At 33.3% G+C, this 17763-nt stretch overlaps 1 protein-coding gene across 1 annotated transcript in view; it reads right to left on the reverse strand.

The window, feature by feature from the left end:
• IL1RAPL1 (interleukin 1 receptor accessory protein like 1) overlaps positions 1-17763 on the reverse strand; it is a 1471712-nt gene that overhangs the window by 302638 nt on the left and 1151311 nt on the right. The window contains exon 6 of the mRNA XM_036270755.1: positions 8326-8400. Within this exon, the coding sequence (XP_036126648.1) occupies positions 8326-8400 (75 nt within the window). The remainder of the gene's footprint in view (positions 1-8325; positions 8401-17763) is intronic.

The following is a 17763-nucleotide window of genomic DNA, read 5'->3' on the forward strand; positions in this document are numbered from 1 at the left end:
GTAATCAAAACAGCCTGGTACTAGCACAGGAACAGGCAGATAGATCAATGAAACATAATAGAGAACCCAGAAATTGACCCACGACAATATGCTTAATAAACATTTGAAAACGGTGGCAAGAGCATACAGTGGAATCAAGACAGTCTCTTCAATATATGGTTTTGGGAAAATTGGACAGCTACTTACAAAAAAATGAAGCTAGAACACCAACCTGCACTATACATGAGAATAAACACAAAATGGATAAAAGGCTTAAATGTAACTTGTGAATTCATAAAAATTCTAGAAGAAAATGTAGGCAACAAAATCTCAGACATCATACTCAGCAGAATTTTCAATGATACATCATCTAAGGCAACAGAAACAAAGGAAAAAATGAACACACAGGAGTACATCAAACTTAAAAGTTTCTACCCAGCAAACGAAACAAACAGAGAGGAATCCCACTATATGGGAGACCATAATCACCAATGATGCATCAGATGAGATGTTAATTTCCAAAATATATAGAGTGCTCACACAACTCAACAAAAGGAAGACAAAGAACCCAATTAAAAAAATGGGCAGAGGAACTAAATAGACACCTCTCCAAAAAGGACATACAAATGGCTAGGAGACATATGAAGAAATGCTCAATATCACTAATCATCAGAGAGATACAAATTAAAACAACTGTGAGTTATCACATTACACCTGTCAGAATGGCCGCCATCAACAAATCATCAAATAAGTGTTGGCGAGGGTGTGGAGAAAAGGGGACTCTAGTACACTGCTGGTGGGAATGCAGACTGCTGCAGCCACTGTGGAAAACAACATGGTGTTACCTCAAAAAGTTAAAAATTAAACTGCCATTTGACCCAGTGATCCCAGTTTTAGGAATATACCCTAAACCTAAACCTAAACACCAATCATAAAAAATATATGTACCCCTATGTTCATAGCAGCACAATATCAATAGCTAAGATCGGGAAACAACCCAAGTGTCCATCAGTAGATGAGTGGATTAAAAAGCTGTGGTACATATACATAATGGAGTACTATGCAGCTGTAAGAAAGAAAGATCTCTTATTCTTTGAGATGGCATGGAAGGACCTGGAGAGTATTATGCTAAGCGAAACAAGCCAAGCAGAGAAAGACAAATATTACATGATCTCACTTATTTCTGGAATATAGTGAACTAAACAAACTGCTGAACAAAATTAACCCAGAGACATAGAGGTGGGGTACAGACTGACAAGTCTCAGAGGAGGGGGAGTTGAGGGGGAAAGAGATAAACCACAGAACTAACATGCATATATGCATGACCAATGAACATAGACAACAAAGCTGGGGATGCAGCAAAGGGGGGGGGGAGGAGGGTGTCATTGGGGGAAAAATGAGAAACATCTGTAACAAAAACATGAATAAATTTTTAAAAAATTAAAAAAAAGAAAGACTCAGAAAGCTTTGTGATAACAGTGTTTGTCAGAGAAAAAGCAGTATTTTTCTATAGAATGGATATGATTATTGCCAAACTTTCAGGAGGAACTTGACCAACATAATGGTTTAATGCTTCGTTTTGTAAAACTATTCTTATATTTCTTGTGTTAAGAAATACCATATCTAAATTTCTTCAATTTAGAAAAATAATTTTTTACTCGTACTTTCTTCTTGATGGTCACTTATAAATTTGTGTTTTATAGTGTTCATGATATGGCTATTTTTATTTTTTTCATTATTGATTTTTAAATAGAATTGGAGGGACGGGGAGAGAGAGAGAGACAAAAACATCAATGAGAGAGAGCATTGATTGGCCACCTCCTGCATGCCCCCCACTGGGGATTGGGCCCACAACCAGGCCATGTGCCCTGACAGGGAATCAAACTGGCAACCTCTTGGTGCATGGGTCAATGCTCAACCACTAAGCACATCAGCTGGGCACTATTTTTTAAAGGATGGGAATACTTTTCTTATTTTATAACTATGTATTTACTGTATGTATTTTGATAGACTCGTGGAATAATTAAGCAATCTAAAATCAATAATTTCTCTAAAATAAATTTGCATTTAAGTGGAAATTTTGGTATGTATATTGTGTTCTTAGAGGAAAGATAAAAATTAATTTATTAAAATATTATCCATCCTGAAATAAAGCCATGTTTGCTACCATAGTGAGGTACCCTGCCAAGAATATAAGCATGATCAAATAATCATTGGCATTCAAAATATATTTCAGGAACTTTCTATATACAGCATTCTATAAATAGTATTAAAATAGCTTACCTACTAACAGCAAGCATGTAATGTCTATTTAATATATACCAGGCAATGTACTAAACTTTACATGCATTATCTCATTAAATGCCTACACTGACTCCACAGAGATATGTATTATTCTTTTTTTTTTTTTTTTTCTGTCGATTAGAAAAGTGAAGGCTGTTTGTTCAAGGTTACACCAATAGAATATGTGGCAGAGCTCAAATGTCATCTAGATCTGTCTGATAAAATGACCTAAACTTGGAATCACTGTCATATGCTACATCTTTATTGTAACCAAAATAATGATAATGATAATAATAGTAAAAAAATTGATCAATTTGTAGTTATAAATTTTGTGATATAAAAACATGTAGCCAATTTTATTCTCTGTTTTCTCATCAGTTAAATAGAAGAATTTGATTTGATGAATACCAAATCCCTTCCATTCCCTAAAATTCTTAAATCTAGACTTGTGAAGAGTTACACACATCTAGTTTCTTAACTGGCCAACAACAAATAAAATGGTAGTCTTAGTGCAGTATCAAAAGAGCAACATGCATGTGTCATGTCGGTGCTCAACAAACTAGAGGGGAACTAGATCAGGAATTGGAAATTTTAGTGGAATTTGAGCACTAGTTTTGTGATAACATTTTCCCTGGACCTATTCTTTCCTCCTATCTCCTCTCCCTTCTGGCATTTTTCCAAGGTAAAAACAAGCAGACTCACATTGTCTCTGTTTCAGCTTTAATGCATTTTAACAAGTGCTTCAAGTGCCTTCTAAACTGTTAGATATCAATGGCCCACAGTAACTGTTCTAACCTCCATCTTAGTCTTTCTTTAGGTTTCCAGCCTTTCCTAAAACTAGGCCTTAAGCACTTAACACTTAAAAGGAAGTTCAATTTCTCCTTAGATTAACATTTTTAAAGCATACATGCAAAATTGCATTTCCCCCAAACTATTCCTTCTCTCTAGCATTCAAGAAAGACTTGGATTTTGGGATTCTGTAAGACTCATATATGTTAGTTCATAAAAACATCTAAGAATACTAATACAAGCTTCCATTTATTGATTTATAATTTGTTTAAAGATATGAAATATTAACTAAATACTAATATTAAAAACATTCCTCTTCAGGTTAGACTTATAATTTTTAAGATGATTTTGATTTCAGACGTAAAATATCAGACCAAAACAACTGTCAAGAGTTACTACTTTGTTTTATTATAGCATGACAAAAATGGATTGAGTAGAAATAAATACCATTAGTTTAAATAATCATAATAGTAGTATCTATTTGTCTTTACATGATTTATTTATGATGTCCATTTGTCTAGACGTTCTCATTTATATTTTGCAAGTTTTTTTTTTTAATTTTTTTTCTTTATTGATTTTAAAGCGAGATGAAGGGAGAGAAAGAGAGAGATAGAAACATTGATGAGAAAAAAACATCAATTGAACACCTCCTGCATGCCCCTTCCTGGGGATTAGGCCCACAACCAGGGCATGTGCCCTGACCGGGAATTGAACTGGCAACATCTTGGTGCATGGGTCGATGCTCAAGCACTGAGCAACACCAGCTAGGCCAGGCTATATCTAACAGGATTTATTTCAGGCAGTAGAACTATGCCAATCTGCACATCTTTCTAACATGGGCAACAATTACATCACTTTTCATCTAAAACTTGCATTTTGCATACAAATCTTTGTATTCAGAGTAAAAGGGAAGTTTTTTTTTCCCCCAATGAGTTCATTAGTGAAAATATGTCTTCTGTATTTCTGTGGTGCAATAAAACCAAAGTCAATAGCCTTACATTTCCTCATGACAACCAGAGGACTAATTGTGGATGGAAAAACCCAGTCAATACTGACTTCCCTACCTCTGGAAAGGAAGGTCATATTTGAATCACTCACCTCAACAACAAAGTATGTTTTAGCATCAACATTACTATAGAGCACTTTCAATATTAGGTATCAAATTTAACACCTGCATTGTTTTGTTTCTAGGGTATTGATATTAAGTGCTTTCTTATCAGAGAAAGGAAACAAAGAGGCTTCCCAATTTTAGTAAGATAGAGTACTCACTATGCAAAAGAGGTGTGTTTTGTTTCAAGAAAACAATTATGAAAATATAGACCTAGATAGCAAATGTTAGAGGGCTATATTTTACTTTATAAAATAATTACCTATAGGGTTTCCTTGGACTGAAAACTCAACTAACATATTTATAATAAAACACATTCCATGCACAATATATTTATATACACTGTTTCAGAACATATAAAGCATTAGAGTGCTTCAACAGCTAATTATTTTAACAACATAGTGAATTAAACATATCATTTACATGACAAGAAATGTTTCTATAAAAATATCATTCAGGCTTTATTACATAATGTATGAACATTTTCTCTGCAGTCTATTTGAAATTTATAAGTCTGCCAATGATAATATGGTGTAACAGGGCAGGGTGTGCTAGTTAAGTTCTAGTGACATTTTATTTTAACTAGCTTGTAGCTAAATGGGATAAAGTTACATGTATGTGTGTCTCTTCACCAGGGCAAAAGTTTAAACTTTGGAGGGTTCAATAACATGATCAACCACTTTTCTCTACATGCTAACATCTAGTGAATTTTTGTTACTTGCTCAGATACATAAGCGTTCGCTTTTTAACAAACTTAACAAATGAAAGTAAATATTAAAGAAAAAGAAGAGTAGTGTTTGACAGCTTATTCAGTTCAGTTTTATTATTTTCTCTTGCAGAAAATTTGGATATGTATGTCCTTTGTTGCATGTATACCTCATCATCAATTAGTATTGACATTCCCCATGCCCAGAGTACATCACAAAATACCGTGTACTTTTCACAAAATAGAATCTACAGTAAGTTCTGAATTGAGCATTAACATATCCAAGAGAAGAAAATGGATAGACTCTATGGACATTTGATTAGTTTTTGTATTTCATCCACCATAGACATTTTACTAAATAGACTAGGTTTATATTAAAGCTTCCAAATGTGGATAGCCCTGAAAAAAAAAAAAAAAAGAGAGGCCACTTGTACTCACTGAGTGAAGAGAGAGAAAAAGAGGTAAGAGAGGGAAGGAAGAAGCGATTCTGATATTGAAGGAAAATCATTTTTTCCTTCAAGAGCTTCTTGTTACAAAGATAATTTATTAAAGATTAAAAAGTTATTATATTTATTATATACTTCTGGTGAGAGTTTGTACAACTTCTCTAGTAAGAATTCTGAAAATATGCAGCAAAAAATTTAAACAAAATTATTTCCTTTACCGTATTTTTTCTTTTAGGAATCTGTCATGTTAAAATAATCATAAAGTCAGGCGAAAATGTATAAAGATCATTGCATCATCATTTATAATAAAAATTGCAAAATCAAAATTTCAGCTATATATAAAATTATAAGAGATTCACAAGTATATCATGTAGCCACTAAAAGAGTATTGATCTCACTTATATGTGGAACCTACTGAATAAAATAAACTGATGAATAAAATAGAACCAGAGGTACGGTTCTATTTGAGTCATGGAACAGACTGATGTCTCTCAGCGGGAAAGGGGATGGGCACAGGAAGAGATTAACCAAAGAACTTATATGCATATATGCATTGTCCATAGACACAGATAATAGGGTGGTGAAGGCCTGGTGCAGGGTGAAAACTGGTGGAGGGGAGCAATGAGGAGAAGAAGGGGGGACATCTGTAATATTCTCAACAATAAAGATAAAACAGGATATTTTCTGAGAATATTTAATAGGAGCAAAATGTTTATACAATGTAAAGTATAAGAAACAAGATTCTTTTCTGTATTTTCCCAAAATTTCTACCATTAACCAGTATAATTATTTTTAAAGCAAAAACCAAACTTTAAATAAGTGCTACCCATAGCTATATGAGTAATGATAATTTTTAGTAAATTCTAAGTTCTAAAATATTTGTCTCACTAGGTCAAGGGTGGGGTGGATTTCTACTCTTTGAAAGTCTGGTAATAATTAATATAACATCCTCTATTCTGGAAGGTTCTGAAAATGGGCTCCTGGCCATAGTAAGAAGGCTACATTTCTAAATGACATTCTCAGGGCTCAAACTCAGCAAGACAATGGTGTCTGTCTTATGATTCCTGTAAGTATAGCTGTCTGAAAGGACTAAGTCAGAATCACCTCCTGGACTGAACTTCAGAATTGTACAGTGTGATTTCTGGGCCTCTTGCCCAAGAAAGTGCTGTCCATATATATGCTGGTGCCTGACAGTTATTTAAAAGGGATAAAATTCTCTTTTTCACATTAGAAGTAACACATAGATACCACTTAAAATAGAAATACTATTCTGTGACCACATATTGAATGAAATTCAAACCCACCAATTTACAAATTTTATATGAATTTAGTTACTCTTTTTTCCTCCTAAGTACTTTGCATATTTGTGCCTTTCACTTTCTACATTTGAACAGTTTGAATGATTGATATCTTTCTAGTTTTGAGAAGGTGAAGGAATTTGAAGAAAAGGAGGACACAAGAGATGAAGAAAGAGAAAGTAAAGAGACAATTAATTTCATTTTCACTATGTTCATTACTAACAACTGGTACCATAAATTAGTCCTTTTTGGCCCAAGCTTTTATAATTTTGTATAACTCTTTAGAAGTGCGTCTTCCTAGGAGTTCGAAGATGTCTGCATGAGCATGATCACTTATAAGAATTTATATTTCAAAGTATTTTTAGAACGTAACAATAAAATCTAATATAACTGAATATACCATAGTATCAATAAAGAGCATGACAGAATTTTAATATATCTGCTTGTTTCATATACAGCATCACTTTAATGCTCCTGTAGTCTTCCACCTCAAAATAAGGACAATTATAATACTACTTGCATAGATATGGCATTAAATCAGAGGTTTGTGTTTACCATCAAAGAAGCATATTAACACCCTGACTTGTATAAATCCCACACATGTTCTTTCTTCAAAGTTAGTAAATATATGTATTTCCAATGTTAGAAATTCATTGGCTAAAATAATTTTACAAGTTCCAAAGTCATCATCATATCTTTTGTATTAACTTTGGATATGCAATTGGTAAAAATTAGTGCATCTGTAATCTTCATTTTGAAGATAATTTACAATTTTCATCCAAATTCTAACTCCAAGAACAATAATACCATTGGTGACGTAAGAGATGGGCTATTGATTCCTTCTTAGTTGTATACAATAAATACATTTCTACTTTCAGTGGTCAATGTAAGAAAAAGTTTCTTAACAAACAATGCCATATGGTTAAATTCATACTTTTGGTAATCTTTTATATCAAAGCACTAAAAACAAATAATTTTCTGTTAAAGTTGATATAGACATGCATATTATATTTCAAATATAAATAAAAGTAAAATAATATTAAATGTGCTCTATATATTTGTAATTAAGATGGGAAATTTTTCATATTTTGATATAACTAAATCAGGCTCAGACATTCTATACTACACTCTAAGATAATTGTGTCAGAATTCTTTGTAAACAACTAGATATATTTATCAAACTATAAATAAACTGCCCATGTTCTTATGTCCCAAGCCTGTTAGTCCTTTAACTAAAAGCCACTTGTTCACATTTTATTTACTGACATAATGTCCATTATATTTGATTAAATAAAATGATTTTAACTGTAATAGTAACATTTGTTTTTATGAATCTGTACCATTTCCCCCAATTTTCAAAAACTGTATTTTAGTGTAATAATAGGTAAGTCAAATAGTTCCATATTTCCTACTTTAAAAACAATTCAAGATTTGTGAAATGACAATATAACATCATCAGTAAAACCTTCAGCCCATCTCATTTCCCAATGACCATCTAAATGACACATGAAATTTTATATCCATATATCTAGTTTGGCCTTAATGCATACACTGCAGAGGATAGAATGATCAATGTTTGTTGATATTTTCGAATTGTTCTGCCTTTAAATATACACAGGATTAACTGAGAATGTTACATTAGGTTACAATCTAGGCTTATTGACTGTCAGAATGTATTGAGAAAAATGTATTAATTGGAAATAAGTAATTACTCACCAAGCTGAGCTTCCTGAATTGTCAGTTTACTTTCCATAGGATACAAAAGCTTGGGTGGCTTATCAGTCAGAGGAGCTGAAAAACAATAATAATAATAATAATACTGACTATAGTTATATGGCATGAACTGAAGGATGGAACACAGTTTATTTTAATAAATATTTTTTTATTCTCAGAATAGTGTGTCAAAGCATTCTACCAAGTAATGACTTACATGTTGTAGGCAGTACCTTCAGGCAAACTGAACAGCTATTAGATTGTACATGAGTCAACTATAACACTTCCAAATTGACAGTCACATGAGACTGTTTAAGTACTGAATCAGGATTGGTCAGTCTTTAGAAACATATGACTGTGTTTCACCAATTTGTTTTTCAATTTACACTTTTTTTTAAATTTTCAAAGCATACCTTACATTTACTGTTTTAATGTATCAGGCATTTCAATGACCTTATTTAACATAATGTTGCCTCATTCTTCTTAATCCAAATCCTAGTTTCCATACCCTGGATCACACTGCCTCAAAACCAATAACTTAGTAATTAAATTCAGTATTTCTTAAACACATACTCTATAAATAGGGTAGCAATGTGGCATTAAATTAGTGCAGTACAAGCTGCAGAATCAAACATGCATATGGTATTTACCAAGATACATCCCTTATTAGCATTACCTGTTACATTTTATAGTATTTATTACTAATTTGCAGGATATACTCTCTTTGATTTTTAAGTTTCCATATATTTCTACTCTGTGTGTTCATCAATTATCAACCTACAGATCTAAAAGTTTACTATTAAGAATCCTGAAGATAAGTTTCCCACTGTGTACTGCATTCCTAGCTAAACTAGACTATCTGGGCTTTAAACAAATAGCCAGTTCTCTTTCATTTAACCTCCTTCCCACCCTGGCTGATTGAATTGCAGAGGTCCCATGAAATCTGTCATTGCAACTTCCCACTTTAGCAGGTACAGAAATGATCAATTAAGGGTCATTGAACTAAATGTTTCTCTTTTGAGGGCTTTCTTCCTTCCTTGCCAAGAAGACATGCTAGTTTCGTTGATAACTTGAAGGCTAGTCTAGTCAACAGTGTCGGTAGTTGGTCACATGTCCTCATCATTAGAGGATTCAAGAATTTGATCTGCTTCAGCAACTCACGCCCATCTCTTTTGATAGATAACACAGATAGTGTAATTAGACAATGCACCCCAACTCAGAAAAACAGGGTGAATTTTAAGAAACCTGGTTTTGGAGATGAATCATACATAGGATCAATCATTTTTATTCATAACTAATTGAATGTATTATTCATCCATCCTTGTTAATATTTAATACAGGGATAGAGATAAAAGGGAAGGGAAAGTTGGGTTAATAGGATATCAAGGGCTGTGAAATTCCTGTCAAAGATTTGACATCACTCTGATTAGTAAGCTTAAATACTCTTATTTCTTACCTACAGTAATCTTAAAATATTTTTATTCTCCTACCAGCTAAATAAGTAGACTAGTCAATAAATGTTCACAAAATAGTTCTTCATTAATAGGTCAAAAAGCCATATTCCTTTGGCTCTGGTTATCAAATGATTTCAATGGACTTCAAAAGCAACTATGGTATCAAAATAGCAGGCTTATTTAGTAAATTAATACAGTTAATAAAATCTTGTGTTTATGCCGTTACAAGTAGACAACTCAACAGTTTGTTATGAACGCAGCTAAAAGAAATGTTCTTGCTCAAACACATCCGGCACTAATTTATAATAAGAGAAAATATCTGTAGAGAAAAACAATAAAACCCTTAAGGAGCACATTTACTCAGAAGCATAAAATGCTTGTGTGCTTCTCCACCCCAACCCACCACCCACCCCATGACATAATTTTTCATCTTTAAGACCTTTCATATTCCTCTCAGGAGACAACTTCAAGTTAGCAGAGAAATTGTAGAATGCTGAAGCCAGAGTAAATTATACGCTTATTAAGTTTTTTGATTTTTAAAATGTGTTCCCCAAAAGCTATGTCCACAGTACCACTCTGGGCAGATGAAGTGAAGATAGAGATAAGGGGTGGTCCATGGGGCTTGACTCCATGTCTTGTCATACCACTCAACCCTCTCTGAAAAAAATAGCTCTGCCTTTTATTTGTTATACATTGGCATTTTACCCAGATTTTAACTAAAATAAATTAATTCATATATTAATAGAAGAATGACTGGATAAAGAAGATGTGGTATACACATATACATACAATGGAACATTATTCAACAATAAAAAATAATAAAATCCTGCCATTTGTCACAACATGGATGGACCTAGAGGGTATTATGCTAAGTGAAATAAGTCAGATAGAGAAAGATAAATGCCATATGATTTCATGTATATGTGAATTTAAAAAAAAAAAAATCAAAACAAACGAACAACAAAAAAAGACACTCATTGAAAAAAGAACAAACTGATGGTTGCCAGATGGGAGTAAAGTGAAGAGATAGGTGAAAAGGGGAAAGGAAATATATAATCAATAACACTGTGATAACTGCATGGTGACAGATGGTTACTAGATATACTGTAGTGTGGTGATCACATCATAAGATATATAAATGTCAAACCGCGATGTTGTACATTTTAAAATAATATAATATTATATGCTAAATATATTTTCATGAAAAAGTTAAAATATCAATTCAACTGATGCATATTAAACACTCTAATGTGCTAGGCACTGTGATGGGTGTTTGGAATAGCTTGGTGTCTGCCCTTATGCCTTACAGTAATCAAAAGTAAAAATAATAATAAATAAAAATAAAGATTTCAGGTTTATCCAGCTCCCTTGTTTACAAGATCAACTAGAACAACTAGCTGGCCAAAAGTAACAGAGAAAATTCAAGATAGAGGCCTTACTAGATCTTTGTCTCCCAAATGTTTGTTACCTGGTCCTTGAAAATTCTGTCAAGCAACTACAATAGCTCTTAACAACCTGTTAGGAGAGCAAAAACATTCAACTAAGTAACCATAACCTAGAAACGAGTGCTCTTACTGTGCGGTCTGTCATTTATAAATGCCATGTTTTGATATTATGCTGTGACAAGTATCAGTTAGGTATGTTTCTCATATGATTCACCTGTCTTTGATAAAAGTGAAAGGAGACTACTAGATAGCATGACAGCTGAACTACAGATGTGACACATGGGCAAAATGACTGTGAAAAGTTATGTCCATTAAAGCTAAGATGTAGCTCAGATCCACAGTCAATTGAGGATGAGAAATTTTGCTGCCGCAAGGAAAGAGCATGTGCTGAATTATCCACTATTTTAAAGTTTCTGATACTTTATGGTATTTAATAAATAAGACTTGAATCAAGTTTACAGCAGACAGAATTAGAAAACAAATATAGAAATGATACACAAACACAAAGACACACATAGTCTCACTGACTAAACGGAATTAATTTAAAAACTAAAAAAAATCTGACAGTAGTGACATGGAGCATGGGTTGATTTTAAATCCTAATATGTTTTTGTCCCAATAAGAAAAAACACATTATAATAGAGATGTTTCTTTTGCTAAGTATGTGTTAAAATAATTCTATATATCCACCAACAAAAGCATTTTCCAAGCTCTCATTTTATTCTTCAGAACATCCTATTGACAACATTAAAGTTGATGTAGTTATTTAAAATAAAAACAGACCTCTCTTATAGAGTTATTAATTGTCTCAATTGACAAAACTGTTCTGCAGAGGAATAGAAAATTTTTAAAGACATTTGTTTTGTTTACTAGCTGCCAGTTAGAGAAACATCTAGAAGTGGGTATACATGAAGTTGTGCATAGTACTGATTCTTCATGTTAAGGTCCCCTGACTAATCATAAAGTGATACAGTCTTTCCTCTTCCCCCCATTTCATGTACACTTAGGTTATAAAATAGTGAAAAATGGGATCCCATCTTCCAAAAACAAAAGGGACACTAGACCAGGGTAATGGGGTCAGTAGTCCTGAAATTTTCTAATGTTTCTAAGAAGGAGATAAATGTGAGATATTTAGAATGAAAGTATATTTTTCTGTTTACCAGTCACCCCTTGAAAGTTGAATTTTAGTTCCTTAAATATTAATCCCTTACATACTATAGAAAATACTCAGTGCTTCTTAGATACCTGTAATCATCCTACCACAAAATCTGTTCTTTTAAAATCATAGATACTTTCAAAGTGTATTTTAAGTTGTACCTTCTCTGCTTTGTGTCTTAGAAGCATTATATGGTAGAGTAAGAAAGACCATACACTTAACTTTCAGTGAGATACAGGTGTAATGATTCTTGACTCTGCCTTATTAGTTTGGCAAGTTGGAGAAGTTATTTAAATTCTCTGAGTCTCAGTTCCCTAATATACAAAATGTGACATAAATAGTTTTCCCTTATGGCTTGGTGTGAGGATTAAATAGCATAAGAGATTAAGTGCCTGGATATAATAAGTGAAAAATAAATCTGTTCTAATGATACTCATCAGAGTTTGGGACAATATCATTTTGCATTCTACGTAGTCTGATAAGAAAAATATTATTGTTTGTAAAATAATGAACTGGATATTTAATTAAGGGTTCAAAGGCATTTAGTGTCTGAATTTAAATATCATTAATACTCCCAACATTAGTTTCCACAGCAGGAGAACTGATCTATCTTCAAAAACACAATTAACCAAAAACCATTTTGAAGACATTTACATATGCAAGCAATGCACTGGAATTGTAAAGGACTTACAGAGAAACAAAACACAGCTTTTAAACACTCACAGAGCTTAAAACCTAGGTAATTATAACTCCATAATTCAATTTCAAGAGCATTTGTGAAGTACATACAAATAGTAAGTACTTTATTAGAATTAAAAAGAAGAATAAGACATGGAGTCAGACATATGCCTATATAGGATGAGCACATATATATGACATATTATAATGAGTGCTATACTCAGAGGTAATTTCTTTATGACCACATTGAAATCTACCAATTAAACCTGGTCACAAACAGTATACAGATGTATATAGTTGACAATAAAACATGATTTGTAAAAATCCCACCAACACACTCCATTTCATAATGGTTTTTGTTGTTCTTATTTTGTTTTGTTGTCTGTGTGTATTTTTGTTTAACTTCAAAGAGTTGACAAACAACTGCTTATTTTCCTAGCAAGTCAAGAGAATGTGGATTACCCATAGAGTTTTAATGTCTCAAAAGGGGATTTCAGTTCTGCTTTCTTTGGCCTGGAACATTTTAACATTAATTTCTAATATTGGAGCATAGAGTTTCTGAGAGCTATAGCTAGCAGACATAATTTCATGGTCCTTGGGAAAAAAATTGAATAGACAGGAGAAAATATCAACACATACTAGGTGAAGCCATTTGTGTGGAAAGGGTACTTTATTCTTCATTTATCTCTAATGCACTGGGATTGGCAATGTTTCTCCTTTCTGTTGCAAATAATTATGGTGGCTCAAAAAATAGTCATGGAGTCTCAGAAGACTCAAAGTGCGAAGGGAGATGCAGAACAACTGAGCAGAGAAGTACAGGGAGAAGAGCAGTTTATGAACAAATTAACATCATACACTTGCATAACCTTGATCTAAGAGTCCTGTGAAAGCAACAGAGCAAATGCTCCTAAGGATATAACTGTTACTATATCAAATTGCATGTATTTAGGAAAATCAGGAAATTCATTTGACTAGCTTTGATGCTTATATTTTATTCATATAGATTGATGTGTTGCTTATAATGCAAATAAAATAAATGTTCATTCATTAAACAAATATTTTTAAAGCCTGTCTTTTCTGGGCACTTTTCTTGTTACTAGAGAGTATAACAGTGAACCAGACAGACAAAATTCCTCCTCCTAGTGAGTCTGCATTCAGAAAGGGTGATGAAAAATATACATGCAAATGAATACTTGCATAACATAACATCAGATGGTCATAAGTACTATATTAAAAAGTAGATAAAAGCAAAAGGAAACTAATGCAGGTGTTACTTTAGAGAGGAATGACAGGAAAGTGTGCTCTGAAGATCATCTGAAACAGATCTGTGTGAAGGAAGAAAACCAGCTATGTGAAAACAGAGGAAGATTATGGCAGGCAGAGGGAAGAGCAAGTGCAAAGGCCCCGAGATGGGAATGCACTTGGTATGCTTGAGGGTTAGCACAGGTCACTATAGCTCTAATGACACCAGGAAAGAGTGTCACTGAGTTCACAGACAGCATTGGATCAATTTAGTCAGGGCTTTATAGAACATAGAAAAGACTTGGGTATTATTCTAAACATAATGAGAAAACACTAAACAGTTTTGAAAAGAGCCCTTGATAGCAATTATATACCAGAAGTATCACTCTGGCACCTTGGTGTTTAAGCCTGGAAGGATGGAGTAGTGTGAAGGCAGTAAGGCAGAGTGGGGTCAGAAAGGCCAGGAAGGAGGTATTGAAGTAGTCCACTGAAAGGTGATGGAACATTGGTGTTGGTGGTGGAAATGGTAGCATTTTTTTTCTTTATGTATCTATTTAGTAGGTAGAATTTATAAAATTTACTGATGGACTTGATGTGAAATGTAAATAAAAATCCGGGAGTTAAAGGGGATCCCCAGTTATGGGATGAAGCAAATATATGAATGGCGGTTTCATTTAATGATATGGGAGGTGATGTACAAGAGGCAGTTTAATGGGGTAATAGGAATCAAGGGACATGTTTTTATAAACCAATTAAATCACCTCCCTTTATCCCTAGAGGCTAGAGAATTTTACTATTAATCATTAATTTATATTTTGAAAAATCGAGCCACTGACTGACGACTCATCTCCTTCTGGTCTCCCAAAGGCCTGAGAAAAAGCTCTAAGAAAGTTTTATATTTCAGGCTAATGTCATATTCATTTATCATGAAATAAACTTTAGCTAACCTCTACTATATTTTACATTAACATCATTCATAATAAAAATGTATAATACTCCCAAACTTATTTTTGACTTACAGAATTAGAGCCAAGCTTAACCAACAGATTAAGAACAATTCTCCAGTACTCCCTTGGTTCAATGATATGTGGAACATATTTAATTGGTGAATTTAATATCATCATGTTTAACTTAGTTTTTCCTTATTTAAAAATATTTATTATGAAGTACTGTTCTAACATAGTGATGGGATTTATATTTAATCACTTTCCAATATCTTGATCAACCTCCCACGTAACACAAATAATGAAAAGGTTTTATTCATTGAATAACTGTTTTTAAAATAGAATCACTCAGGATAGAAAAGGAAAAGTTAATTGATATGGAGCTAGTGTTAGGGCTCAGGTTCTCTGTTTATTTTCCAACTTCTATAATTATCTCTTAAGCCCCAGCTTCCATTATCTGCAGCCCTGCTTGCTATGCCCAGACTCATGCCTGATCCCAGAACTCATTTAGTCACCTACTGCACCCTGATTTTGACCAAATGAGCTGAGAAAAATATGGAGGAAAAAACAAAAGAGAGTGTGGGTAGATAATGAACAAAGGTAACTCGATATTTTTTTTTTTAATATTTTTAAACTATTGCTGCAGTGAATACTGCATAAATGTTGCAGGGATGAATTCTAACTGGCTGCATGACTGATTTCAACCATATAAATACATCTGTGTGTAGTCAAAGTAAAGAACAAATGGTAAGAGAAATGGAATAATACTTAATTATCTGGATAAATAATGATGAACCCTAGGAAAAGGATGCTGGTTGGTATAATAGCTATAATCAAGTAAGTGAATGTGCCAACTACTGTTTTCACTTCTGTTGACAGCAAGGAAAAATTAATGGTCACCAATTAGCTTCTAGGGACAACAGTCAATTCCAAGAAATTGTATGTCTTGTGAAGAAAGTACCTCTTCCCTTGCAATCAGGAAGTAAGAAACATTATCATGGCATATCATTTTTTCTTTTTCTATTAGTAAATAAAAGCTCTTCAAGAAATAAAAATGACAAATCCCATGGTATTTGGAAATGCTTATTAAAGGAAAATTGTGGGATAGACAAAAGGTACCACATTATTGCTGAAAGTCAGAGATTGTTTTAATTATCTACTTGGCTTGGAATATCACAGTAACACATTGCATTTCCGTAGTATTTTGTAATGTAATTTAATGACCTTCCAGATTATATTGGGTTGGTTTATTTATATTGTACTTCAATGTAAAAGATATTTAAACTTCCTGTTTTCCTTCATGATACAGAATCTTGAAGAATTACTCACTGGTATGGCTGACAGTGTGGGCTGGTGCTAACTGACAAGGGATGCTGCTTAACTACAATTCACAGGAAAGCCCCACAGAAGAGTGATCTGGTCCCAGATATCAATAGTGCTGAGGTTATGAAACCCTGCCTCATGATAACCATATATTAAAAGTGGTTTTATTACCTATATTTCAACAAAAGACTTCAATTTTATGGTAGACTAAAAAGTATTGAAAGCATGGGGCTTGATGAAGTGGTGTAGGATGCTGCTTTCTGGTCTGTTGTAGTAGAGTAGACCACAGTCATGAAGGAAGTTATAAGGGTCTATGAAATCTACACAAGTTTAATACCCAGAAAGACCAGGTATAATAGGGTTCAGGGGAGAGATGAGAGGCCAAAATAAGAAGAATTACATGAGAGTCCATATAAAGGATGAGTAACCTTCTCTTCCTCCTTCCAAACCCCTATAGGAAGAATATCACTACCAAGTCCACTTGCTCCCACCTAAATACCTACAAATTAAGAGGTTCTTCTCTAAAGACATAGAACAACCCATCTAATGCAGACTAGCAGAGGCATTCCAGAACTGAAGAACTAATTCTAATACATTATAAGACATTTAGCTGTTGAAATATTATTAAATTATTTTACAGTAAAATATTCATGATACTATATTACATTTCAGCTAATATGGAAGTTGTTTGTAATCACTGAACACATCTTTAGTAAAAGAAGGGAGGCTAAATTTTTTTATTTTATTTTTTTTGGTAAGTGGCAGTAACTATTGTAAGGAGTTAGCCAGAAATTAAAAACAAAGTAGCCCAAGTAAATCTCAATTTATCATTAAAATTTAACATAGCACACTTTGCTTAATTTTATAATTTTTTTTTAATCCTCACCTGAGGATATTTTTCCATTTATTTTCAGATAGAGTGGGAGGAAAGGAAGGAGGGAGGCAGTGAGGGAGAGAGGGAAAGATGGAGAGGGAGAGAGAGAGAGATGGATGTGAGAGAGACACTTTGATTGGTTACCTCCTGCACAATCCTGACCAGGGCCAGGATGAACCTCAACCAAGGTACATGCCCTTGGCCAGAATTGAACCTTTGACTACACTTTGCTTAGTTTTATTATGTTGACATGTTGTTAATTGGAACTCTCAGCATAAATGTAAGGTTTTTAAGACACAAGAATATAAATATAAGATCACAAATA

Source organism: Molossus molossus, unplaced genomic scaffold, assembly GCF_014108415.1.
Source record: "Molossus molossus isolate mMolMol1 unplaced genomic scaffold, mMolMol1.p scaffold_m16_p_2, whole genome shotgun sequence".
Lineage (NCBI taxonomy): Eukaryota > Metazoa > Chordata > Mammalia > Chiroptera > Molossidae > Molossus > Molossus molossus.